The sequence below is a fragment of the Ursus americanus genome, chromosome 2, assembly GCF_024610735.1.
Source record: "Ursus americanus isolate L20-20 chromosome 2, mUrsAme1.1.p, whole genome shotgun sequence".
Classification (NCBI taxonomy): Eukaryota; Metazoa; Chordata; class Mammalia; order Carnivora; family Ursidae; genus Ursus; species Ursus americanus.
Window position 1 is genome coordinate 5,048,335 of NC_142128.1, and position 26,782 is coordinate 5,075,116.

At 46.1% G+C, this 26,782-nt stretch overlaps 3 protein-coding genes across 7 annotated transcripts in view; 2 read left to right on the top strand and 1 right to left on the bottom strand.

The window, feature by feature from the left end:
- EIF2AK1 (eukaryotic translation initiation factor 2 alpha kinase 1) overlaps window positions 1–1,006 on the top strand; it is a 30,116-nt gene extending 29,110 nt beyond the window's left edge. Inside the window, exon 14 of one of the 2 annotated variants that reach the window (XR_006782558.2) lies at window positions 1–140. Coding sequence is in view for 1 of the 2 variants with exons in the window: in XM_045813234.2 (XP_045669190.2) it covers window positions 1–138 (138 nt within the window). In the remaining variant the exon portion in view is untranslated. The other variant, XM_045813234.2, reaches the window with a different exon arrangement.
- AIMP2 (aminoacyl tRNA synthetase complex interacting multifunctional protein 2) lies at window positions 1,000–8,464 on the bottom strand. Of its 3 annotated transcripts, none has more exons than XM_045813236.2 (4): window positions 8,311–8,464; window positions 4,129–4,335; window positions 2,061–2,292; window positions 1,000–1,518 (listed from the first exon to the last, which is right to left on the bottom strand). In XM_045813236.2, exons 1-4 carry the CDS (start codon window positions 8,323–8,325, stop codon window positions 1,130–1,132), a joined length of 843 nt encoding a protein of 280 aa, XP_045669192.2. In that variant the 5' UTR covers window positions 8,326–8,464; the 3' UTR covers window positions 1,000–1,129. The 3 variants fall into 3 exon arrangements, with proteins under 3 accessions (XP_045669192.2, XP_045669191.2, XP_087723380.1); XM_045813235.2 differs by having other exon boundaries at window positions 8,191–8,453; XM_087867254.1 differs by lacking the exon at window positions 8,311–8,464 and adding an exon at window positions 5,996–6,143.
- Window positions 8,430–26,782, top strand: part of PMS2 (PMS1 homolog 2, mismatch repair system component) — a 26,452-nt gene continuing 8,099 nt past the window's right edge. The window contains exons 1-11 of one of the 2 annotated variants that reach the window (XM_045813232.2): window positions 8,430–8,691; window positions 10,607–10,746; window positions 11,375–11,461; window positions 11,649–11,751; window positions 12,496–12,679; window positions 15,123–15,290; window positions 15,849–15,946; window positions 17,780–17,879; window positions 19,133–19,217; window positions 20,913–21,068; window positions 22,954–23,839. In XM_045813232.2, the coding sequence (XP_045669188.2) occupies window positions 8,570–8,691; window positions 10,607–10,746; window positions 11,375–11,461; window positions 11,649–11,751; window positions 12,496–12,679; window positions 15,123–15,290; window positions 15,849–15,946; window positions 17,780–17,879; window positions 19,133–19,217; window positions 20,913–21,068; window positions 22,954–23,839 (2,129 nt within the window). In that variant the 5' untranslated portion in view covers window positions 8,430–8,569. The remainder of the gene's footprint in view (window positions 8,692–10,606; window positions 10,747–11,374; window positions 11,462–11,648; window positions 11,752–12,495; window positions 12,680–15,122; window positions 15,291–15,848; window positions 15,947–17,779; window positions 17,880–19,132; window positions 19,218–20,912; window positions 21,069–22,953; window positions 23,840–26,782) is intronic. The other variant, XM_087867246.1, reaches the window with a different exon arrangement.

Consider the following 26,782-nt stretch of genomic DNA (forward strand, 5'->3'; position numbering starts at 1 on the left):
GTTAATCTCTCCCTACAGATGAAAATACTGAAGCAAGAAAAAGAAATCGAAGAACTAAGGAAGCAGCTGAGTCTCCTTTCTCAGGACAGAGGGGCCGAGGGTGACATGAGAGATGGGGGTGTGCCTGTCCTGCCTTAATTAGGCTCCATAAACATGGATGTGGACTTCTAATTCTTTAGTCAACCGGAATGTAAATTTTGTCTTTGTTAGGGTATAGATGGTGTAGTTCTATTTAGTGAGCCTGGACAAGACTTATTAAAGTTGTACAAGTTCCCCCAAACTGTTTCCTTAAGGAATTCTTTTATGATCCAGTACTTTGAACTGAAACCTGCTCTAAACTAAACCGATTTTGCTCTTTTCCTTCTATCCCACAAGCTCCCAATTTTTGGTATCACTGTCCACAGTGTCTGCGAGGTTTAGAAACCGTCCTCAATTCTTTCTCCTTTGAACTCTGCCTGTTGACCACCAAGTCCTCCTCTAGAATGTTCTACCGCAGATCTTGGTGTGTGCCCCTACCCTGTCACTGCCCAAGCCCAGGCCTGCACGCTCGCCACGCTGTTCCAGTTGTGACAGCTGCCAGTTCGTTATCAGAAAGACACCTGATGCGTTCAGTCCCTGCCTCAGAAGCTCCTGCGGCTCTCTGCTGCCCGAGAGATACAACTTCAGCTTCTTAGCAGCGCAGTGCACATCATCCAGCCTCTGTGTTCTCTTTGCCTTCGGCTTGGCATCATTCCAGAACCATGCCCTTTCTAAGCGTTGTGTCTCTTGCCCCCAAATCATCTCAGTGTAGCTCTGGTAGGAGTGTTCCTGTTTTCGCCCCTGTACTGTGCCCACGGTGTCCCCTTTATTCAGCACCCGACTCCCTACCAACCTACATTCCTCAAAAGCCCCGATGGGATATGTTCATTTTTTATCTCGAAAAATGTCTGCCATGTTGCCGGCAGTTGTCCTGGTGTAACTGACCACGACATGGCTGAACTTTAAATAAAGCGAAACCCACAAATTATAGGATGCCTTTATTGATTCTAGGCAACTGGCCGAAACAGACGGATTTTAGTACAAGTTCCTTTACCACAACAGGCGTGAAACAGCACCATTCTCGAAGTCAGCCTTTCACAGTCACTGAAATTCACTTCAGGAGCTTGAGGGCAGTGTTGAAGAGGGCCAGGTTTTCGCACGCCTGCATCCACTTCTGCACGTTGGCCGGCACGGGCCCGCCGCCGCCTCCCGTCTGCTGCAGCACCGACCACAGCACCACGTCGGCCACGGTGAGTTCATTCCCGACGAGCCAGGGGCTCTTCCCAAGAGCGGAGTTCATGGAGCGGAACACAGCGGCTTTCTCTTTACTGCTTCCCTCTTTTAGCTGAAAGATGGCTATATCCACCCAGCTATCTATGAGGGTTAGATTTACAGCGTTCTGCTTCTGGCCAAACAGAGAGAACAGAAACCGTGCGATGTTCCCCTCTCCTTCGATGGGACACATTGTTTGTACGCTGAACTTCATCTGAGTCTTCGGCACTGAAAGGCAAGAAGCACACGGTTTATGGTGACGCGCGCATCCCCCGCCCCGCACCCCGTGTGTTGGGGGGAAGGGCTTCAACAACCAACAGGGAGAAGGGGAATCGCTGATAATCGGGAACTGGTGGCAAGGGAAAGAATTTTCACGAACATCATTTTGTCTATCCGTAACATGTGTAAGACAGTTTAAACTGGATATTTACAAAATGCAAACTATGTTAAAAAAGGTAACCATTTCTGGTATTTGATTATGATCATTTTCAAGCAAGAAGGGACCTCAGACCATCTCTTCCAACCCCTGTGCCTCAGAATTTGCAGGATGAGGACTGGAAACCGCAAGTCCCTGTTTACCCTCACAAGGTTCCATCTGTGCTCCTTTTCCAGAACTACCCCACATGCTTACTAGACTTCTAGGGAATTTGACCCGACAGTAAGTAGCCGAAGAACGTCACAGTCCTGGCCCCTTGCTGCCTCTTACTAAAGTCAGGGGGGGCATGTCTCGTTCCAGAGCATATGAGCACAGCCCAGCGGCCTCTGCTTACCATTCTTCCAAATCAGAGTAAAACCCAGCTGATACTCGTGACGGGGCTGTTTTTTAGTCTGCTCGCCAAAGCACTTGAGGAGGTTTTCTGGCACGCTCTTGACTGCGGAATGCGTGTGAACAGTGGACAGGACCCTGTAGTGGTCACACAGTAGCCTGTGCAGCACGAGCAGCGACAGGGGAGGGGAGGCGGGGTTCGCGTTGATCACGATGTCTTTTAGTGCCCCGTAATCCTGCGGGGAAAGCCCAACAGAGCGAGTAATGTTAGCGGCCACTTGAGTGCACGGAATTGTACCGGTGCTGTTCTTAGGGCCTAACCAGGGTTACTGAATGGAATCCTCAGTGCCCGCGATCACCCCACCTCCCAGCTGAGGAAGCTCGTCCTGGGAGGCAAATAACCTGCCCAAGCTCACTGAGCTCGGTAAGAAGTGGAGCAGGGATGTGAGTCACCTCCAACCCCCCCTTTTTTTTAAGATTTATTTATTTATTTGACAGAGATAGACACAGCTGGTGAGAGAGGGAACACAAGCAGGGGGAGTGGGAGAGGAAGAAGCAGGCTCCTAGCACAGGAGCCCGATGTGGGGCTCGATCCCGGAACACCCGGGATCACGCCCTGAGCTGAAGGCAGACGCTTAACGACTGCGCCACCCAGGCGCCCCACGACTCCAACCCCTTAACCTCTGCATTGCTGGCCCCCAACAAGTGAAAGGTTGACTTCGCTGTGAAGTTAGTAAAACACATCTGAATGACACTATTTGTTCCTAAGTTATTAAAAATGAAAGCCACACATGCAGTCACTCCATTTACCAAATCTTTCCAACACTTGACCACCTGACAGGATAGCTTCCGCATCAATTTGTGTGAGTCAATGAAGAGTCCCCTGAATAAGGACCTTGGCTCAAAATGTCATTGGTGATGGCAAGCGAGCAAAGTCTAAAAAACTAAGTGTTAACTAAAGGACTAAAACACTGCCCTTTTAGATGCAGACTTTATCTTACATGTTCACTCTTAATGACGAGCTCCTATAATACAATGGAGGCCAAATTCAAATTCCTTGGCTTTCTGTACACAGCCTGCCACGATCTGGCTGAGACCTGCTGACCAAGCCCTGTCACATCAACCTATGATGAATGCTTTGCAATTCTCTGAACATAGCATCACTTGATGCTGTGCCTTCCGAGGTATCAAAATTCATCCTCAGCACCATGCGCCCTGGGAAGCCCTCCCAGCACCCTGAGACACTGGCACAGCTGGGCGTGATCAACTTATCAACGAGACTGGCTCCCTGGGGCCCTGGCAGGGTCTCTGGGACCTCGGTGTGGGCAAACGTACCGGATGATTAAAGAACCTGAGTGCAAGGGTGCTGAGGTCACCTGGGAAGACCCTGCAACCTGGCCTCCACCTGTTAGGTCTTTAGGCAGCAGCACTTCTACCACCAACTCCAGATGATCCTTGAAACCAGCCCTTTCATACTCTCAATAATTCCACTTAGAAACAAGACATTCTTTTTTGCATATCAGACTGTCACCTAAATTGGCCAAAGCCTGTAGACTGATCTTTAAAGGTGTCAGATGCAACTTAATTCTAAGACCACAAACTGAATGTAGCAAAGGATGCTTGATCTGTGAGACTCAGAGCAACGCTCTGAGATTCAGGCCGCTCTCAGAGTCACGACGGACTCGCGGAACCTGAGAAGCACTGAGCCGAAACAGGTCTGTTTGTCCAGGCTCAGAGGCTGTTGGAGTGACGTCCGCCTCTGGCCTGCGTCATGTGCTGCGTGGAATGGTGGAGAGCTGTAACTCGACTCCTAACCCTGCCTAGGGATCCTCCCAACTCTTCTCCACCGGGTCGGAGAAGTCAAGCGGCTTTGAACTTGCTTTGGCTTCGCTCTTAGCTCATGAATCTGTTCTGTGCAAAGCACAATCATTTAGGGGAGGAGAAAAGAACATGCTCTTTGTACCACCTCCGAGAACTAGAAAACCAAAGCTTGAATCACACAAGCACAATTTTCTGGCACTGACAACAGCCTAGCATGCTGATGTTCTTTTGAGCTCTCCAGATAAACTCACCTTTCCAAGCACTGAATTTAAGTCCAATGCGCTCGTCGAGAAAGCACTGGGCTCCTCAGCCTGGATTATGTTGGTTACATCCATGTCTGCATCTGGTGTCTGAATCATCTTGGAGAGGCCATCAACTGCAGCTTTCAATTCGTACAGACGTTTTAAAATATCATCTTGGCGGGACTCAAGAGCTTGAAGAGATGGGTCAGACTCTTCCTAAACAAACCAATATCAAAACATTCATTTCCTCTAATTATCACAGCAGCGTTTAAATTTGATCACTTGTCTTCTACTGCATTCCATGATTTCATCAAACGCCCCACCTCTGAAAAAATACTAAAATGAAGCAGCAGAATCATCTTGTTTTCCCCACAGTCCAAAAGATACTGCAAAGTGATGTACAGATGCTTTAAAAAAAAAAAAAAATATGGGGCGCCTGGGTGGCACAGTCGTTAAGCGTCTGCCTTCGGCTCAGGGCGTGATCCCGGCGTTCTGGGATCGAGCCCCACATCAGGCTCCTCCGCTAGGAGCCTGCTTCTTCCTCTCCCACTCTCCCTGCTTGTGCTCTCTCTTGCTGGCTGTCTCTCTCTGTCAAATAAATAAATAGAATCTTAAAAAAATAAAAATAAAAAAAAAAAAAACTGTGACTAAAGGCCATTTTGAAATTGTAGGACTCCTATTTCAGGTAATTTAAGAACAGAGCATGGAAAATGAACACAAATCATTGTTCGTTATTCTTAATATCAAATTAGTTCAAAATACTTTGCTTATTTAACAAATAGAAAAAGATGGGGGGGGCAATGAGACTATAACTCAGCAATTTATACTAATAGAAGGGAAAATGGACCACAAGGAGGCTGAACAAAAATGTGTCATTTGACTTGGAAAAGTACGTCCATGCAGTCAGATCAATGCCCCCCATCATTCTCAATGCAGTACTGGCACTCTCCTATCTTAGAATCATCCAGAACTTTCTCACTGCTGAAATGTAGAACTTCCTAAGTAAGGAATGCTTATGTCCTTCGTTCACTGAATCTTTGCATCCTTCTTGCCTGGTATAGTGACTGCTACACAGTAACCAGTAACATCTGCTGAGGAAAAATCTCAACTCTCCACAGACTTACTTATAAAGCACTAACAAGAACCCTCTTGATAAAGTCACAACGTACAACCTATTTCCAGATTCATGAGCTCTCAAAACGGATAATCCATTTTGAGCCCAGGAAAGAATATGTTAAGTCGTAACTAGACAGAACAATCAATATGGCAGGGACCTTGAGTTGCCTGTAAAACACACTCATGATACACTGTCTTTGTGTGCTGGCAAGCCAAATGTTCGTGCGAACTTGTTTCCTCCCACAGTGACTCACAACGCTGCTCTCTCACAGACCCAATTCATCGCTGGGTGCTGTCCATTTTCTGGAATCCACTGGCTTCTAAGCTTGCCTCAGCTGTCACTGCCCAAGTTCAAGACACCACTTTCCACCTGGCCTGCTTCCACTGGTCACCCCTCCAATCCATCCCTAAGATGGCAACCAGAAAGGTTAAAACCAATGTCAATCCCATCACCCCACCTGCGTGTTAACCTTGTGGGCTCTTTGCCTAAAAACCAAAGCCCTTAACCTGGCTTGAGAAATAGCCTGTGTGACCTGTCCTCTGGCCATCTCCTCTCCCACAGTGCTCCCCCGTGCTCTCCACTAGCTGTGCTGTCCTTTGGGTCCCTAAAACACACCATGCCCCCACCTACCACAGGGCTTTTATTCTGTTCACTCTGTGACACTCCTCCCTCTTCTCCTGGAGCTTAATCCGCACTTTCTCACCTCCCCTAGCCTGCCGCTCTTAAGATCAAACGACAAAGAAATGTGAGATGACTGACCTGTGGGTGGAGCAAAGAAGCATAAGGACTTGAGTGGGCCAAGGAAATAGGTGCTGACCGGAAGTAAGTCTGAATGCAAGGTGTGAAAGGCAGGGCTGTAGTGCGGAGTACCCTTCTGTTCCTTGGTGATAATCCTCGAGGAGCATTCCAGTCACTTCTAGCCAGCCTGATCTGTGCACTGTCTTTGCGCGAGCTTGCTCAATTCTACAAATGGCAGTAGGGTCCCTGATGAACCCGGGCAAGGAAGTGCCTACTGGATTCCATGCCCCAGTCAACACAGTACAATGCCTGAAACAAATCCTGCATTCCTCTTTTTTTTTTTTTTTTAAGATTTTATTTATTTATTTGGCAGAGAGAGACAGCCAGCGAGAGAGGGCACACAAGCAGGGGGAGTGGGAGAGGAAGAAGCAGGCTCCCAGCGGAGGAGCCTGATGCGGGGCTCGATCCAGAACGCTGGGATCACGCCCTAAGCCAAAGGCAGACGCTTAACGACTGAGCCACCCAGGCGCCCCAAATCCTGCATTCCTAACGTGGCCTGTGACTGGGAGCCCAGCACAGCTTGATTTCACCTGTCTCGATGTAAGGAATGAGGAAATGCTCAAGTTCTGCTTTACCTGCCCCCTTTCCCTTGTCTTCCTGCTCAGATTAGATCGTGACTTGGCATACTGTGTTTATCTACTTGTCTTATTTTTATATGTATTTTAGAAGCAGTTTATTCTTTGTGTTGCTTCTCTTTGCCTTTGATATGCTTGACTTCTAATTATCTGTTTATATTGTATTCATCTGCTAACCAAGTGGGCCTGGGTGTTTTCTAAGTGAGAAGGTCACAGTTGAAAGGCCAAGGAAGCTAAGCTGTGCACAAAAAAAAAAAAAAAAAAAAAAGAGAGAGAGAGAGAGAGACTCGGTTTCAATTGAGATGTGACACTTCCAACGCTGGGCCTGGGTTTTGCTTTCAGTTCCGTGAGACTGTCCAGTTGACTGGCACTGGATCATGGTGCTATTTCTGTCTTAGCTCCCTAGTGAGACAACTGTGTCATTGTTTTCCAACTAGCCCAACCACTTGCCTTCCAATCTAGGCAGAAGACTTAAGACAAAGTGAAGGAGGGGCGCCTGGATGGTTCAGTCAGTTAAGCCTTGGACTCTCGATCTCAGCTCAGGTGCTGCTCTAGAGTTGAGCTGAAGCCCTTCATTGGGCTCCACACTGGGCCTGGAGCCTCCTTAAAACGAAATGAAGGAAAACGGACTACAAAAGTTACCTGTTCACTCCTCTTCAGCCAGAACAGACCTAAGGTTGTAGACCTAAGGTGGGTATTGGGAACCAATAAAAAACAGAAAGGCCGGCAGGCACTTTACAAAACAGACCACCGAAACGGCCAGCCAACGCGACAAGGCGCTCCACGGATTCAGAAGTCCGGGAAACCTGAACTAGAACTACATCGGGCTCCCACGGTCCACCCACCAGCTTTGGGGAGGGTGCAAGCACCAGGAATTCCATGCCCACGGCCGAGGAGCACACAAACCGGCACACGCGCCGCTCTGGGAAGCGGTTTACCTAGTCCAGGTGAAGATAACCCACGCCCCGGGAGCCGGCAATCCCACCCCACCCCGGGGCACGCCCCAGGCCTGCTAGTGCCCGGGAGCGCCCGCGGCAGCACCGCGCGTCACAGCACCGAGGCAGACCCGCCCGCAGAAGCCCTGGGAGCCAGGTCAGCGGAAGGCAGCCCGACACACCGGGCGCAGGACGCAGACTCAGGACACATGGACCGCGGAAGCCAGGCACTCGGGGCGCTGACAACGTCCTGTTAACTTGGGTGGCAGCGGTGACACGGGGGTTCGCTTTAGAATTCCTCAAAATTAGCATTTACGTGCTTCTCACTTTTCTGTGGCTACAATTTGGTAGCAAGAAAGCTTTAGTAGCCATAAGGGAGAAAATAAACAGATACAAGGGAAATAGCTCTTTTTAACAGACACAACGCGCACACGGAACTGGCGGCAGCGTGGGGCCAGGGTGCGGCAGCCAGGTCGGATCCCAGGGCTCGAGCCTGGGGCGACCCCAAGCCCGCAACCCCGCAGACCCGGCCACGGCGCCTGCGCACTGAGCGGAAGCCCGGCGGGTGACACTAAGCGCCTGCGCACTGGACCGGGTGGGAAAACGTACGTTCAGGGCGGGTGGGGGCGGGGCAGCGCGCTCCTACCTGCACGTGGCCTGCGACCGGCGCGGGGCTGCCTGTCCTGCCGTGCACGTTGGGGAGCCGGTACATGCAGGTGGGAAGCTCTACACGGAGAGACGCGCTGCCCCCGTGATAGGGCTTTACCTGGTACATCGGCATCGTTGGAGCCGAAAGCCGGAAGGTGGCAGATGAGGGACACGAACGCTCAGAAACCGTCCGAGACCACGAGAGACAGCTGCCACCTCCTTTCCGATCCGGCTGCGGCCTTTCGGGAAAGCGCAGTCCGTGTGGTCTAATTGGCCCGCGCCCTCTGGACGTCACGACCTCGACTTTTTACACAACCAATCGGCAAGAAGGAGGTGTGGGAAACGTCTGCTGCCCCATCCGGAAGGGGCGGGACACAATGTCGGAAGCAGCCAATGGGCGGCAGGGAGGCGGAGCCTCCGTGGGAGCGGAGGCGGGAACTGTCCCGAGTCCCGGAGGCGGGTCAGGTTCTGGATCCATGGAGCGATCCGAAGGGCCGAGGTGAGCGGTGCCTGTAGTGTCCCCTCGCGGTCGCCCTCCTTGAGGCCCACGGCGTTCCAGACCCCTGGAAGGGAGGGGAAGGAGACAGCGGCGCTGGGCAAAGCCGCGCCGAGGCCCCGGAGCGGGCTCCTTGGCGCTCCCCGGACCCGCTGCCCTTTGGGGGCGCTTTGTGGTCGGGCTAGGCGGGGGGATCGGGCCCTTTCCCACCGCAGGCTCTGCCCAGACGCCTGGACGCGTCCGTATACTGGCAGCCGGAGCACGGCATCCCAGAAAACTGAATTCTTTTCCTTTCTACCTGGTTTCTCTCTTTCCTTTTTTTGAAAATTGAGGTTATTTTGGGGAGGCTTCAAGGCACATGCTAATTTGCATAGCCGCACAGTTTTCAAACTTGCAGAACGTTTGCATCTCCTTGAGTATGTCATTGCTGGCCAGTAACCCAGTTCGGAGGGGCGAATTTCCAGCTAGCCCTGTTGCGTTCAGTGTCAGGTTCCTGAACCCAAATTCGCTCTCCGTGTTTACATGTTTCATCCCCCGTCCTCAAAATAAATATCGGAAGTGGTCTTGTGGCATATGGTGTGTTGTCAGACAAGTGTCAGAGAAACTTTTTCCGTTTTGTGTTGTCATCTGCAGTTTTCGCATTTAAGAGAAACCCGAGTGAAGTTTTTTGCAAGGTAGAACGAAGAGTAAAGATGTTTGTTGTTTATTTTACATGGGTTTATTGAGGGTCTGCTCTGTGTTAGCAGTTGCGGGAAACTACCCAAAGATTTCTCTCCCAGGGAGCTCCTGGGTTCTATTAAACCCACATTATCAATTAAGCCGTTTACAAGAAATTGCTTAATTAGTGAACATAAGGAATACATTCTTGGGATGAGCAGGAGTTTGCCAGGCAGAGGAGAAAGAGGGCAATAGTCTAGATAGACCCGTATAGACAAGGTGCAGTGTCTAAAAGAGCTTGTGATATGCAGGAAACAGTTTGCTGTGACTAGAATATAGGGGAATTGGAGAGAATGAGAGAAAAGTAGATTTGAGATCCACTTTTTCATATGACTCGATTTTCATACAGCAGACAGTGGGACACTAGTAGATTTATTTTCCTAAAGTTTATTTTATTTTATTTTATTTTATTTTATTTTATTTTATTTTATTTTATTTTTTGGTAATCTCTGTACCCAATATGGGGCTCAAACCCAGGACCCCGGAGATCAAGAGTCCCATGTTCCTCCAAATGATCCAGCCAGGCACCCCTACGCTAGTAGATTTTTTAAGCAGAGAAGTTATTTGTCCAGATCTGTGATTTCTAAAGTAACTGGTGGTAGCATGGAGGGTGGATTGGAACAGGGAGAAAGTAGAAACAAATTGGTTGTGAAACTCTGAAAGTAGGTACAGCAAGACATTTGGGGGTTTTCGCTAAAGCAGCAGTTGTTTCGCTAAAGCAGCCTGGATTTGGAGGGGAGATTGAAAGGCTCCCGTGGAAATAGTTATATAACAGGTACCCAGTTTCTAAGATGGTTTAGATTTTCACATAAACACTGTGTATTTCCCACCATACTCTTGGGTTTTCAAATCGTGTGAGAAGTGTTGCTTTCACTTTTCAGAAGAAGATCCCATTGTGGCCAAAGATCATTGACCCATAGGTTGAGCGGTACGTGTGTCTCCTCAGTGTAGATCCCAGCATAATTAAATTTCTAAATATCCATTGCATTGGAAGTATCTATTCAGATTTTTTTGACAGATGTGTAAGAATTGGAAGACAACATTTATATTTGTGAATATAATCGGTGGGTATGTTAATATAATAAATGAACGAGTTAGACACATTAACTATTAACAGAGACGAATCATTTCCTGCACTTAAAACCAGGATGCAAATACATAAATGCATACTCAGTTCATTTCTTGTAACTGGTGTCTTTAGCACAGAACTTGCTAAGGCCATCAAACCTATCGATCGGAAGTCAGTCCATCAGATTTGTTCTGGACAAGTGGTCCTGAGTCTAAGTACTGCTGTGAAGGAGTTGGTTGAAAATAGTGTGGATGCCGGAGCCACTACTATTGGTAAGTTTGGGAGAGTTTTAAGCCACGGGGAGCCATCAGTTTATACTCTTTTACTCAAGAAGCATTTGTGATTATAATGAGACAATCAAATGTTGGTACAGTGAGAAATTTTATTTTTTAAACTTAAATTTAGTGTCTCTTAGGTGCCTAGTACTTAGGTAGATAGTAGAAATAATAAAAGCAGTTAACTTTTATTGTGTTCTTATATGTGTCACATGGCTATTTTTAAGTTGCAGAACAACTGCACGAGACAGAAATTGTCGTTATTTTGTCTGTTTCACAAATAAGAAAATGAAGGCCCAGGAATTTCCTTTTTTTGAGGGTCTACAGCTAGGATAATATGATTCTGGGAAGTCTGATTCCAGAGCCTCTTCTCTTTAATGACTATGTAAACATCATCCTTTTGCAAGAAAGGTAGGAAGGAAGGAAAGAAAATAAAACTATTTTATCTGGGTTAATAAATTGCCAAGAAGGCCTTTAAAAAAAGTGGAATACACCAAATGACAATAGTACATTGAAGTGAGTATAGCAATGACTCACCTTTGCATTAGGTAAGTTATAAATACAGTCAGTATAAAGGCATTTCATGGATCAGTTCTTTGAGAAATTAATATGTTAAACTTTTCAGATCTAAGGCTTAAAGACTATGGGGTGGATCTCATTGAAGTTTCAGACAATGGATGCGGGGTAGAAGAAGAAAACTTTGAAGGCTTAAGTAAGTTGAATTTTTCTAATACTGTTTTAAAATATTTGGGCAAAATGTTTCAAAAGCTTTGAGTAACACTGTCTTAGGAAACACAAAAGTGACTTTTTAGAAACAGGTTACTTTGGTAGGTATTGTGACTATTCGGTGGTGTTTCACTTGAGACATCTTGGGTCTTACTGTGCACCTCTCTTTTCAGCTTTGAAACATCACACTTCTAAGATTCAAGACTTTGCTGACCTAACCCAGGTTGAAACTTTTGGCTTTCGGGGGGAAGCTCTGAGCTCACTTTGTGCACTGAGGTGATACGACATTTTTGTCTACTAACTTGATCCCTTGCAAAAATCCCTCTGAAAATGAAAACGTATGGATTAGAATCATTGCTTATACTTTTCCATCCCGAATGCCTCAGCTTCTAACTCCCACATTCCGTTTTACCTTACTGCCAATCTAAGTGGTACTACTTCTGAAATGTAAGCCATGAAACGAAGTAAATAGTCTTGTAAAAAAAAATTGTTGCCCTTGTTAAAGCGGTAACTTCTCAATGTCAAAATAGCATGTAGACTGCACGTTAGAGACATGTTGGTTTTAATTTATTTCAGCGTTTAGGAAAAAATGTAACCAAAATTCTAATTACATATAACAGATGCTAAATTTATATGAATAATCATTTATCCATTGGAACGATAATATTTTTTTGGATCCTTGTTAAAAATTGTGTTAGAACAGTAGGATTAAAACTGAGAAGTACGTCTTTATTCGTTAACATATAAGCTCTGAGATCTTTTATTTTGCAGTTTAACTCTAAAAACAAATCTCGAAGCTTTTATCACAACAGAGCCTTTACAGAACTCTCTGTCTTGCTGTCTGTTAGGTGCAAAGCCTTAGATTCTATGATGACTCTTCACTCGTAGAGCCTTTCTTGGATGATCTCAGAGGGATCAGCATTTTTTCCAGGAGGGGTTTTAGAGAACGGAAGTAAGAAAATGAGCATGTGATGAGCACCTGTGAGTTTCTGACCCCGTGGCGCCTGCTTTCTCTCCCAGCGACGTGACTATTTCCACCTGCCACACGTCCGCGAAGGTCGGGACTCGGCTGGTGTTTGATCACAATGGGAGAATTGTCCAGAGAACCCCCCACCCACGACCCAGAGGGACGACGGTCTGTGTGCAGCAGCTGTTTTACACACTCCCCGTGCGCCATAAGGAGTTTCAAAGGAATATTAAGAAGGTACAGTGAATCCAGAAGCCCAGCTCCCCAGAGCCTTCGTCGGGGAATGTACTCGTATAGTAGAAGATCTCCCACACGAAAGTACACTGAAGTTAACTCTTCAGTGAATTCTCTTCCCTGGATTTTTTTAGTTTGCCTTTTCCCACCAAAGACTGAACTTGAGGTTGATTTAACCCCCCTTTTTTTCCTTGAAAAAAAAAATCATCAAAACATATTTATTAAGTGTTCTAACATGGGAATGGGCTCTTTAAGAAGTAACTTTTTTATTCTATCGGTAGTTAGTTTTTAGTAAAGATTTTATTTATTTATTTAGAAAGAGAGAGAGCATGTGCACAAGCAGGGGAGGGGCAGAGGAGAGGGAAAGAGAGACTCTCAAGCAGATTGCTGAGCGTGGAGCTTAACGTGGGGCTCAGTCTCACGACCCTGAGATCATGACCTGAGCCGAAATCGAGAGTTGGACACTCGGGGCGCCTGGGTGGCGCAGTCGTTAAGCGTCTGCCTTCGGCTCAGGGCGTGATCCTGGAGTTCTGGGATCGAGCCCCGCATTGGGCTCCCTCCTCCGCTGGGAGCCTGCTTCTTCCTCTCCCACTCCCCCTGCTTGTGTTCCCTCTCTTGCTGGCTGTCTCTCTCTCTCTGTCAAATAAATAAATAAAATCTTAAAAAAAAAAAAACAAAAGTCAAATACTTGGCCATTCCACCTCTCTCTCTATATATGTAGTTTTTTGTAAGATTATTTTTCTTGGTTTCCTGAAAAATGAATTATTACAACTTTTATGAATTTGAATGAAAATCCAGTAGCTAAATGTTATCTAATTCTGCTTAAAAAGTAGTTATAAACTGTGCATAAATGTATATATATGTAATTATACTACATATGATTACAGTTTTGTAAAAACAAAGCAACTGGCCTAAATGTGCATAGAAAGAAGTCTGGAAGAGAAGACGCGTGATCGTTACCAGTGGTTATCCTGGGATGTGCGATCATATGTGCTGCTTGCTATCTTCCTTGTGCTTTTCTGTTTCGTATGTATATATTTTCATAATCAAAAAGTTATTTAAACATACGCAGCTAAAAACTTTCTTGTAAAGCAATTTGTGCTGCTTGTAACTGTGAAATTTCACAAAAACATATATTTACTATAGACAAAACTTAAACATTTTTTCTTATTTGTTTATTTATTTTTTAAAGATTTTATTTATTTATTTGTCAGAGAGACAGAGAGAGCAGGCAGAGGGAGAAGCAGGCTCCCGCTGAGCAGGGAGCCCGATGCGGAACTCGATCCCAGGACCCTGGGATCATGACCTGAGCTGAAGGCAGATGCTTAATCGACAGCCACCCAGGCATTCCTTTCTTTTTTATTTAAAAATAAAAAAATTTGTATAGAAAAAAGCTTTTTTTGTCTCCCATGGTAAAAAATCAGTGCTTCAGAAATTGTAGGAATAAAGAACTCGTACTTGACAGAGATGACCATTGTTGACGGATTGGTGTATGTCTCTCCAGAGTCCTTTTAGTTTCATGTCGTTATAAATCTTGAAAGAAAATTTCAAGATAAATTAACTAGTTAGTATAATGAAATCAGACAATACAGAACATGAAACATTTAAGTAATGTAGAGTTGTATGTGGTAGAAAGTTGATATTGTCTCTGCCGACCTCCCAGAGTTTGGTATGTATCCAAACACGTATACGGATGTATAGAGCCTTTATGCGTATGTTTTGATTTTTTTCTTAACAATTAGGATCCTATTATATATCGTAGGTATCTTTTTTGGCTCACCCATTACTTTATTCTTTATCATTCTGCCATGATAAGGATATCCCATAATTAGCTCCTTGTTGATGGTTGCTTATGTCCTTTTTAATTTTTCATAATTACCGATTGTTCCAGCAAACATTTCTGTAATCTATCTTCGATTGTGCCAGTCTTTCTATAAGAATAAATTTCTAGAGGCGAGATCACAAGGCCTAAGGGAATGCACTTTTGATTTTTATAGCAGCAGGCACAGGGGTGCAGAGTGGTTCAGGCGGTTGAGTGTCTGAGTCTTGATTTCAGCTCAGGTCATGGTCTCAGGGTTGTGGGATCGAGCCCCGTGTCGGGCTCCGTGGGGAGTCTTTTTGAGATTCTCTCTCTCCCTCTGCTCCTCCCTCCCCCACCTCCCCACTCATGCTTTCTTTCTCTCTAAAAATTAAAAACAAAGAATCAAATACAAATAAAATCATAGCAGTGGACGTGGATACGGTGGTCCTGAGAGAAGTGTGAGTTCTCTTTTACAGCACGGACAGAGTTATACATGGGAGACGATTTATGGCTCATTCTGGCAGGAATAATCTGCCTTATTTGTACACTGATAGGAGAACCTTGAGTTGGATGCTTTAACTTGAATCGTGTAATTCTTGCAGGATGAAAGTAACACAGAGTCTCGCATTTGTGTTTTTTACACAGGAGTATGCCAAAATGGTCCAGGTCTTACATGCGTACTGTATCATTTCGGCGGGCATCCGGGTCAGTTGCAGCAATCAGGTCGGGCAAGGCAAACGGCAGCCGGTGGTATGCACCAGTGGGAGCTCCAGCATAAAGGAAAATATTGCATCGGTGTTTGGGCAGAAACAGGTAGTGGCGACCAGTTATTTAAGAAACACTTTATTGCTGTCGTAGTTAGGGCGGGTTTCCATTGTCCTTTCCAAAGCATAGAGAATAAAAGCTGGTGATTGATTTCCTTTCCTTTTTTTTTTTTTTAACGATTTTTATTTTTAAGTAAGCTCTACGCCCAGCGTGGTGCTCACATTTACAACCCCGAGATCAGGAGTCGCGTGTTCCACGGACTGAACCTGCCAGGCACCCCCAACAATTGATTTTTGAATTAGGCACTAATCACAAAAATTAACGTCAAGAGCTGAAAGATTGTGTTATTTTATTCTTCCAGAGAAGAAAACACTCCTTTTACTGTCTGTCTGAAAAAATATGTTGTGGGCAATGTGTTGGTTGTGGGTAAGTACGTCAGGCGGTCCATCTTTCTAATAAAAACATCACGGTTATTCTTACTGCCAAAAGCAGCTGTAGCCTGACCAGGGAAAGAAAACACAAACCCCTCATTCTGTATCTGTGTTTCCGAAGTTAGGCTCATCCTATTTTTGTTAGGAATTAACTGCGAATCTTGTTTTCTTTCAGCTGCAGAGCCTCATTTCCTTTGCTCAGCTGCCCCCTAGTGACTCCGTTTGTGAAGAGTACGGGCTGAGCCCCGCCGACGCTGTGCAAACCCTGTTTCGGTGAGTAGATTGCTGCGGGGGAAATGGCAGTTTTCTCTGGAGTTTTTCGTTCTTAGAGATAGTGATCTTAAGGCTTATGGTTTCTTTTTTTTTTAATTTTTAAACTTATTTTATTTATCTTTTTAAAGATTTTTATTTATTTGAGAGAGAGAGACAGCAAGAGAGAGCACGAGCAGCGGGGAGAGGGAGGAGCAAGCTCCCCAGGAACAGGGGACCCAATGCAGGGCTCTGTCCCAGGGTCCTGGGATTATGACCTGAGCCGAAGGCAGACGCTTCACCGACTGAGCCACCCAGGCACCATTTTAAATTTTTTAAAATTTTAATTTAGTTTTTTTTAATTTTTATTTTTTTAAGTAAACTCTATGCCACACGTGGGACTCAAACTCGCGACCCCGAGATCGAGAGTCACACGCTCTTCTGACTGAGCCAGCCAGGTGCCCCAAGGCTTATACGTTCTTATGTTCGTTATAAAATTGCAGGCATTATTACTGCTGAGAAAGAGCATTTTCTCTTTCTTTCTTTCTTTCTTTCTTTCTTTCTTTCTTTCTTTCTTTCTTTCTTTCTCTTTTAAGATTTTATTTATTTGAGAGAAGAGAGAGAGAGTGAGAGAGAACACGAGCAGGGAGGAGAGGGAGAAGCAAGCTCCCCATGAGCAGGGAGACCGATTCGGGGCTTGATCCCCGGACCCTGAGATCATGACCTGAGCCAAAGGCAGACACTTAATTGACTGAGCCATCCAGGCGCCCCAGAAAGAAGGTTTCTGTGAAGGGCTCTGTTACTTAATTCATTCAATATTCTGGGTTCCTGGTCCATCTTAGGGAGTTACCTATTGAATTCGCCGCTGTTTAGTGACCAATTAGAATAACTTTTTTTTTTAAAAAAGATTTTATTTATTTATTTGAGAGAGAGAGCACAAGCAGGGGGAGTAGCAGCAGGAGAGGGAGAAGCAGGCCCCCTGCTGGGCAGAGAGCCTGACATGGGGCTCGATCCCAGGACCCTGAAATCATGACCGAAGGCAGACACTTAACCGCCTGAGCCCCCCAGGGGCCCCTAGAATAACTTTTAATTTACATATATGTTTTGCTTTACTGGTATTTGGCAGAGCGTAATAAGAGGCTGTTCCCTTTAGTTCATGCCTTACCCAGCATCTTGTCCAGCATCATTATTTTTACTGTAAGAAAAATTGGCTTTTTCCCTACTTGGGTTTGGCCCTGGGACAGCCCATGTCGCTCACTCTTCCTCCACTTGCCTGTGGCTTATAAGCTTGAAATGAAAGGTGGGGACTTATTTCTTCATGTGGACATATTGTTCTTTATGGAAGTACGCATATCCCTGAGATAGTTCACAGGTAGAGTGAGCACTTTCACAACATTTTAGTAAACAGGAGTTTGCTGATGGAGAGCAGATTTTAAAAGGGCAGGGAATGTGGGCAGAAATCGTGAATATAAGTAGTTCGATTACCTGGACAGTCACTGGGATCAGCTGGAAGGTTCCAGAATGTGAGTCTGAGGTGAAACTCACTCCTTGAGTTTAGGCCAAGAATTTAATAGGGCAAGTGTGAGAGGAGAGCTGAAGCAAATCCGTTTTGAACCCACTGCATTGCCCGTGGTGGATTTGTTGACCGCAGGAGCTGTAGAACATTCCAGAAGTACTGTGTTCTTTTTATGATTTATCAGAATGAAACACAGATACGCATTAACTGAAATGTTAATACTTAGCATGTCACCAGGTATTCTATTTTTATTTTGATTTTACTCTAAGAACGTACCCTCTGATGTGTTACTAACCCTTTTCATTCTGGAATCCTGCCCTTACCGTATAAACATTGAACAGCATCTCAGGCTTCATCTCTCACTGCGCTCACGGTGTTGGAAGAAGTTCAGCAGACAGACAGTTTTTCTTCATCAATGGGCGGCCTTGTGACCCAGCAAAGGTATTTAAAGATCTTTTTTGTATTAGTTTTTACTTTTTGTCTTTAACTTTTAATTTTATTCATTATCTAGTAAGGTCTCCTGACACAGGCAATTTACGTGGAACGTAGGACTTTGACTCAGAAACACGGCTTTAAATTATCTTATTTCAGCCTTTTAAAGAAGTCTGCCATACGGCTGTTTCAATTATGCATGTATAAACGTGGATACACATGTTGATAACCCACATATTTATTACCAAAGAAATTACTACTATTTGTAGAAAGTAAATCATCTCAGAACATTGACTGCCGTGTGGACTTTTCGTGTAGACTAACACACTTGCACAGACTTCGTATTTTCTCCTCTTCTGTCCATTTTCCAGGAAAATGAGGGCCCAGATACCTTCTGCTTCAAACTGAAGCTGGTCATCCTCATAGGGTTACCTGGGTTTTAGTGGTTCTGTTTTTTCATTTTTTTTTTTTTTAAGATTTTACTTATTCATTTGTCAGAGAGGGGGAGAGAGAGAGAGAGAGAGCACAAGCAGGGAGAGTGGCAGAGGCAGAGGGTAAAGCAGGGAGCCTGATTCGGGGCTCGATCCGAGGACCCTGAGGTCATGACTTGAGCCGAAGGCAGATGCTTCACTGACTGAGCCTCCCAGGCGCCCCTGGGGTTCAGTTTTCATTTTGCATCTTTAGCAACATTGTACCCTAGTCACAGGCTCTGATTTCCAGTGATACTTTAAAATGATTTCTCTCAGATGTGGTTCAACCTCTGCATTTCCCCCCGGATTGTATGTAGATGGTGTGATTTTCTAGTTTGTCTCTGATCGTGTTTAATAATCGCATTATAAAGTCATGTAAATATGTTTCTGTACATTAGCATGTGTTTAATGAGCATTTAAATTGCACCTGCAGCATGTTAATGACACCGGAGCCAAAATAACACAACTGGTAGATAAATAGGCCGCACCTGTGTCTCTTGATATTTCTTCAAAAGCATCTTTGGATTGGAAAAAGATTCAGGGTTAGGGGTTGATGATTAAAAATATCCCTTGGAAGGGCACAAGGAAACTTTTTTGGGCAATGGATAGATTAATGATCTTGATGGTAATCTTACTGACCTTGACTGGAAACTTATCAGACTGTATACTTTGAGTATGTGTAGTTTATTGCAGGCCCACTCTGCCTCGATAAAGCTGCTAAAATGCGTCCCTCTAGTTAGAACAGCATGTTGGGGAACAGACATTCTTTTTTAATCTTTGCTTTGTATATAGGTTTCCAGACTCGTGAACGAGGTCTATCACATGTATAATCGACATCAGTATCCATTTGTTGTTCTTAACATTTCTGTTGATTCAGGTAAGTTCCCCTGAGCTCTCTGTCACATTGGTGACTTACCCCGAAAAGAACAAAATGAAATTATAAAGCCCTGATATGACCGGAAAGAGACTTTTATAGCAATACTTACTGGCGCTGTATTTTTCTTTTTTTTTTCCATTACAGACTTTTAATTTTATAGACTTATTTTTTATAGAGGCTTTCCTGCTTTCTGCCTGAGACCAGGTTAATTGTATTATCAGAAAAATGTGACTTTTTCCTAGCACCCAAGAGAGAAGGCAAACTAAATGTTCTCCCTGATTTTAAAAATAATGCATATTTTTCTTCCTATTGGGAAAATTCTGGTTTATTGTTACCTAGTATTTTTTCTAGGCACTTAGAATATGTGCATGCCTTAAAAAAATAGATAATTAACATATATACCTCATATCCTTTGCAGGGAGAAAATTATTTTGAGTAAATTTCTATCAAGTTCTTTATCCTTAGACATGAATGTTTTCTTTCTTCCATGTCATTAAAAATTATTCAGAAACATGGGGCGCCTGGGTGGCACAGCGGTTAAGCGTCTGCCTTCGGCTCAGGGTGTGATCCTGGCGTTACGGGATCGAGCCCCACATCAGGCTCCTCCGCTATGAGCCTGCTTCTTCCTCTCCCACTCCCCCTGCTTGTGTTCCCTCTCTCGCTGGCTATCTCTATTCTGTCGAATAAATAAATAAAATCTTTAAAAAAAAAATTATTCAGAAACATGATTTTAGTAGCTGCATTCATTATATTCAAATGTATTGATGTATCTTAAAACTTTTTTTTTTAAAGATTTATTCATTTGAGAGAGAGAGCGCACACATGTGCGCAAGCAGGGGAGATAAGGGGCAGAAGGAGAGACTATCCAAGCAGACTCCCTGCTAAGCGCAGAGCTTGACATGGGGCTTGATCCCATGACCCTGAGATCGTGACCTGAGCAGACTCCAGGAGTGGGATGCTTAACCGACTGAGCCACCAAGGCGCCCAGTATCTTAAACTTATTAATTTTTAGCCTTATTTAAGCTGTCTTCAGTTTTTAGAAATTTAAATACTACCCTTATAATTAAATTGTTGTTTGTGACTTTGGTCATTTCCTAAAGATACGTTTCTAGAGCTAGAATTACCGTCGTGACCGTGATCGTGCTGTACTAATTCACACATCTACCAGCAGTGCACTGGGTGGTATCATTTTAACCAAACTCAGTGGGTGATAGAAGGACCTCATTCTAGCTTGTAGTTTTCTATCGTATGTTTTCATGTGTTTATTTGCTTTTTTTTTTTTTTTGCAAATCACCCATTCAAATACTTGCATGTTCCATCCGTTTAATAAATGATTCATCTTTTTCTTGTTTATTTGAAAGTTAATTTTATAGTTTATGAATATTAATCTGGACATTGCAATGTTTTTAATAGTACTTTCAGGGGGCGCCTGGGTAGCCCCGGTCATGATCCTGGGGTCCTGGGATTGAGCCCCACGTTGGGGCGGGGTGGTCCTTGCTCAGCGGGGAGCCTGCTTCTCCCTCTCCCTCTGCTCATTCTCTCTCTCTCTCTCTCTCTCTCTCAAATAAATAAATAAAATCTCTTAAAAAATAGTACTTCCAGTAACTGCAAGTGAAAAAAATAGTACATGGGGAAATTTCTCTTGTTAAAGATGATTTTAAACACAAGAAGTATCTTTTTTTTTTTTTCCCTTAGAATGTGTTGATATCAATGTCACTCCAGATAAAAGGCAAATTTTACTACAAGAGGAGAAGCTTCTGTTGGCAGTTTTAAAGACGTCTTTGGTGGGAATGTTTGACAGCGACGTCAACAAACTCAATGTCTCTCAGCAGCCGCTGTTGGGTATGGAAGGTGAGAGAAACACGGGTGTGCGGACAGCTTCTGAAGCTCACAGCTTTACGATGCTTTTCCTTACTCTTTTCTGGGGGATAGTTTTTTCTGACACGGAGCAAAATCTCTCCTAGACAGAGGATGCCTCACACTCGCCAGTGCAGAGCTGCGGCCGTGAGGAAATCTGACCGACGACAGAAAGGGCAGGCACGTGTGGCACATCCCGGGATGTGGTCTCACTCAGCCATTTCTCTTTAACAAACACTTCAAGCCTTCTGTTCATTTCCAGAGTCCGAAAAAGCCGATTGTGACCACTTTTGCCCATTTTCTGATTTCTTTGCTGGAGTGGGGCATTTCTGGAGCCCTCGCTCTGCCTTTTTCCCCACATGTCACCCCCGTGCCTTCTTCACTGAGTGCCGTGTGAGAATGAGCGTTGCCACCCAGCCGATCCAGCATCTGTGATAATGACAGTCGTTATTTTACTGCCTGGTCATACACGAGCAGCCGTCTGTTTAAGCGGTTCGATTCTTTTTTATCCAAACCATGTGCAGCCAGCACATCTGGGAGGGGGACGGAGCCCCAGCCACCCTCCTTGGCAGAGGGAAGACTTGGCCATCACCTCCCCTGATGGCCAGCTCTGCTCCTTGGGGTGCATCCTGTCTTCTGTAGGCCAGCCTGGCCCAGTCTCCAGGTCTGTGTGTACGGGGATGGAGGTGGTGGGTGCCCCTTATTGTGTCCTCTGAGTGGGGGAAGACCAGAGCTCCGAGGGAGCTGAAACTAGGGTTTGATGGACAGCTAAGGTGACAGACGAGTATTGTTCCCGGTGAGAGGAAATGGTTTCGGATGAGGCTTTGTAAATGGAAGGTAGGGGAGTTGCTGTAAGTCAGGGCCTTGGGGGGGGCACGGATACAGAGCAGCTCTGTCCTCGCATTCCCTAGCACCCCAGGGGTGGGGAAAGGCCGATTTGGAAGATAGCAGGCCGGCTCTCCTGTTGATAATCCGGGAATGAGGTGGAAGTGAAGCTCCCGAGGGAGGGGTGGGGCCAGAGCACAGAAACGTGGACAGTAGAGTGGCGGAGCTTTGATTTGGTCGCCGGTGGCCCTGCTTGCTCTCAGTGGGGGGTGCCACGGATGTGGGTGTACGCGGGGAAGGGGCGGAGGATGGTCAGTTGCGAAACGGGCCAGGGTGGCATCTCTGAGCCCGCTCACAGTCACTTGGCCATGGGCTACCCTGTAAGGAGACCCGGCTCAGAATATCGGGGCATCCCGAAGCACAGTTGAACCAGTGTCCCCTTTCAGCCATTTGACTGAATACAGAAACACAGCCCCGAGGTCAAGAAATAGCCCCCGTAAACCACCCTGGGACTCCTTTACTTACACCGCCCCCCTGGTGGTGACCATTTTCCTGACTTCTGATGCCACAGGTTCGTTTTTACCTGCTTTTAATTTGAAGCCACCCAGTGCACGGACTTTTCTGGGATTTGTTTCTTTCTCTTGATACCTCGTGGGACTCATGCATGTCGCATGGGGCAACTGATGCGTTCCCTCTCTTCGCTGTGCAGCAGTCCCTTGTATTTAAATGCCACGGTTCGCTTGTGGACAGTTGGGTCGTTTCCGGGATTGGGGTGTCGATTGCGCTACCCCCAGCAGTATGTAAACATTCCTTTTGATCCTCGCCCTCGTGAACTTTTGTCGGGTCTTAAATCCGTACCCGCGCCCGTGAGGATACGCTGGCATCCCGCCGTGGTTGTCGTCCGTGTGCCCTTTACGATGAACGTGGGGCCGTTTTCGGATGTTTGAGCGGCCGTTGGATTCCTGCCTTTGCGAAGGGCCTGTGCAAGCGGAGATGGCCTCTGGTGCCATTTCCGTGCAGCCCCTGATGCTCTTCTCTGTTCCTGTCTGCTCAGGTCACTTAATACAAACGCATTCGGCGGAATCGGACAAGCCTCAGCCAGAAAAGCGGGATAGTCCTGCTTCGTTAAGGACCGGAGGAGAAGAGAAGAGGGCAGTGACCATTTCCAGACTGAGAGAGACCTTTTCTCTTCGGCACACAGTGGAGAACAGGCCTCAGGGCCCGAAGACCCCTGCCCCGAGGCGGGTTTCCCCAAGACAGACGAGACACGAGCAGCTTCCCGGCGTTTCAGACTCCCTCTGCGCCCGGAGGCCCATCCCTGGCACAGACTCGCGCGGCCCCCGGGAGGAGGTGATGCGTTCAGAGAAGGGCCCCTGTGACCTCAGGGACAGAGGGGACACGGAGCAGGACTCGGGGCACAGCCGCCCGTCAGCTGGCCCGGAGGAAGGGTTTGTCACCCCTGGGGCAGGCGGTCACGCCAGCACGGACTGTGCCACACGCTGCCCTGAAGACAGGTTTTCACAAGGAAGCGTGGCATCTCGGGAGAAGTCACCTGAGACTGACTGTCGCTCCGCGGACCCTGAAGGCCATTTCGACCAAGAGGATGGCAGTCGGACAGGTAGAGTCTTGCCGCAGCCCACCGACGTGTCCTCCTCAAACACAAAGCGTTTTAAAAAAGGTGGAGTCCCTTTCAGTTCCGACGCCCGCCAAGGGTCGGTGAAGACTCGGACCTCGTCAGCATCTCAGGTTGACGTGGCTGTTAAAATCAGTAAGAAAGTAGTGCCCCTCGCCTTTTCTATGCGCTCTTTAGCTAAACGAATAAAGCAGTTGCAGCAGCAAGAACAGCAGAGAGAAGGCAAACAGCACTGTAGGAAGTTCAGGGCCAAGATTTGCCCCGGAGAAAACCAGGCCGCAGAGGATGAACTAAGAAAGGAGATAAGGTAAAGTTCTTCCTTAGGGGTATTTGTGCTCGTGTCCGTGAGGCTTCCAGGCTCCGCTTTTGCTCCCCTGGGTGTCTTCTGCTCTGCCCGCCTCTCCTCTCCTGGCTCAGGGCACAGGTGTGGCCCTGCCTCGGCTCCAGGGCCTGGTCCTCCGGCTGCCGGACAGACAGACCTACCTGGGGGCCTTCCCCGCACCACAGACCCGGCGCATCCCGACGTCAGACCTGTCCGAGCTCCTCTCTCTTCCTTTCCCGGCCTCCTTCCTCTCTGCCTTCTCGAAGATTCTGATTCTGGGGTCTCCATCCACAGATTGGTCATTAATTAGCCTCACTGGTGTGTCCTTGGTGATGCTTTTTCCATGCACCGCTTTCTTTTCGTGGCCTCTCATGTGCGGCAAATTAATTTTCTTCAAAGAGCTCTTTCTCCGTGAAACCTTTCAAGAATTGTTTCCTTAGATTTTCTTAGCATATCCTTTCCATCAGTCCAAATTAATCAATGCCTCCTTGACCCTGACCCCCTTCCTCTTCGTGAAGGTTTCAGCTCACAGTGACTCCTCCCTGCACTGAATTCTTTTTTTTTTTTTAATATTTGACAGGAGGCTTTTATTTTATTTTTTTATTTTATTTTTTTTTAAACATTTTATTTATTTATTTGACAGAGAGAGACAGCCAGTGAGAGAGGGAACACAAGCAGGGGGAGTGGGAGAGGAAGAAGCAGGCTCCTAGTGGAGAAGCCTGATGTGGGGCTCGATTCCAGAACGCCGGGATCACGCCCTGAGCCGAAGGCAGATGCTTAACGACTGTGCCACCCAGGCGCCCCCCCTGCACTGAATTCTTGGTGGTTTTTGGAGACATTGCTATTTCCCATTCGTTTATTTATTTTGATTTTGATTTTATTTTTTAAATTTATTTATCTTTTATTATTTTTTAAAGATTTTATTTATTTGTCAGAGGGAGAGCGAGTGAGAAAGCACAAGCAGGGGAAGTGGCAGACCAAGGGAGAGGGAGAAGCAGGCTCCCCGCTGAGTAGAGAGCCTGATGTGGGGCTCGATCCCAGGACTCCAGCATCACGAACTGAGCTGAAGGCAGACGCTTAACCGACTGAGCCACCCAGGCGTCCCCCATTATTGATTTATTAGTGGAAAGTATAATGCATTATCAAACTTGTGATTTCCAGAAGATTGCATAGGGTAAGGCTAAGTAATAAAGGGAGTTAATTTAAAGAAAACTGTTAATAGAAAACACTGGTCACCACCACTTCGTTGAGAATAATCAGGTACGACGTTGTGACTTCTAAAAATGATGAGTCCTCGTGAAGTATTTAACTTTTATCTTTTTATTTTTTAAATTTTTTTATTTTTTTAAAGATTTTATTTATTTATTCGACAGGATAGAGACAGCCAGCTAGAGAGGGAACACAAGCAGGGGGAGTGGGAGAGGAAGAAGCAGGCTCATAGTGGAGGAGCCTGATGTGGGGCTCGATCCCATAACACCGGGATCACGCCCTGAGCCGAAGGCAGACGCTTAACCGCTATGCCACCCAGGCGCCCCTAACTTTTATCTTTTTTTTTTTTTTTAAAGATTTTATTTATTTATTCGACAGAGATAGAGACAGCCAGTGAGAGAGGGAACACAAGGAGGGGGAGCGGGAGAGGAAGAAGCAGGCTCATAGCGGAGGAGCCTGATGTGGGGCTCGATCCCATAACACCGGGATCACGCCCTGAGCCGAAGGCAGACGTTTAACCGCTGTGCCACCCAGGCGGCCCGTAACTTTTATCTTTTTAAATGTTGTATATGTTTTGTCCGAGCAGGTCCTGAGATGTGCTGTGTCTTGCACATGGTGCATTGAGATTTTGTGGCACTTTTATCTGGACCACTAAGCTTTGCCTAATTTTGACAATCAATTCTTCAACAGCAAGCATTCTATTATATAATTCCCTTGATATCCACAGTGCCTAGCTTACATTGAAAATGTTTTCAGAAAATAGTCCTTTAAAGTGTGTGTGATTAATGGGGGTGAACCTCTTTGGGTGGCATCTGGGGCCTGTGAACTCTGAGGGATGCAGTGATGAGCCAGGATCCTCGCTCACGCACGATCATGGAACACACGCTTGATAGGGAAAGACCTGTAAGGTGCCCAAAATGAAAACTAATTATATTTTCCCTTTGAATTCTTTTAGTCTACTCAGTGAGTGACATCAACTGTAATTTTTAAAAATAGTAATTTTTTAAAAGAACATGAGCAGGGGGAGAGGGGGAGGGACAAGCAGACTGCCTGCCGACTGGGGTCCCCAATGCAGAGCTTGATCCCAGGACCCTGAGATCATGACCTGAGCCAAAGACGGATGCTTAACCAACTGAGCCACCCAGGCGTCCCTAAAAGTAGTGATTTTAAATCAACAGATATTCATCGATCACCTGTCGTCATGGTTCTGGAATTTGGGTACACGTGACAATCGCTGAGGAAGCCAGCCTCAGGAGATCCTGCTTAGTAGAGCCGGTAGATTGTTGATGTGGGGCCCAGGCGTCTGCATTTTTGACAAGTACCCCAGCTGGTCACTTTGAGAACCCTGATCCACAGTGGGCCCAGCATTGGCTTCTGGCCTTCAGTGCACGGCTGCTGGATCGGCTCTTGGTTCCGAGCTGTGGTTCTGCTGATGACTTTTTCCTGAGACACATTCGGAGTGAAAGATTAGGCTGTAATTGAAGGTACTTTGGTTGTGTTTATATTTTGAGTTAAAACTAATTATATCAAGTTATAAGGTTTTGCTATGTTTTAGTTCATGGTGGGAGAGACACCCTCAAAGACAGAATGCCTGAGTCTTCGGGCTGGTACAGCTTCTTCCTGTGGGGAATCTACCTGGGGAGCCAGAGCACAGAATCAGAGCCAGGGAGTTGGCCTTCGTGCCTCTTACTTGTGTGTTGCCTCTCAGCTGGAATCCAC

Bases quoted from the DNA above. Each gene is read 5' to 3' on its own strand.
- AIMP2 (XM_045813235.2), bottom strand. From the start codon at position 8,325: ATGCCGATGTACCAGGTAAAGCCCTATCACGGGGGCAGCGCGTCTCTC. The intron at 4,336-8,190 runs GTAGGAGCGCGC...TGGTTTGTTTAG, and splicing joins CGGTCGCAGGCCACGTGCAG to GAAGAGTCTGACCCATCTCT. The intron at 1,519-2,060 runs GTAAGCAGAGGC...CTTGCCTTTCAG, and splicing joins TACTCTGATTTGGAAGAATG to TGCCGAAGACTCAGATGAAG.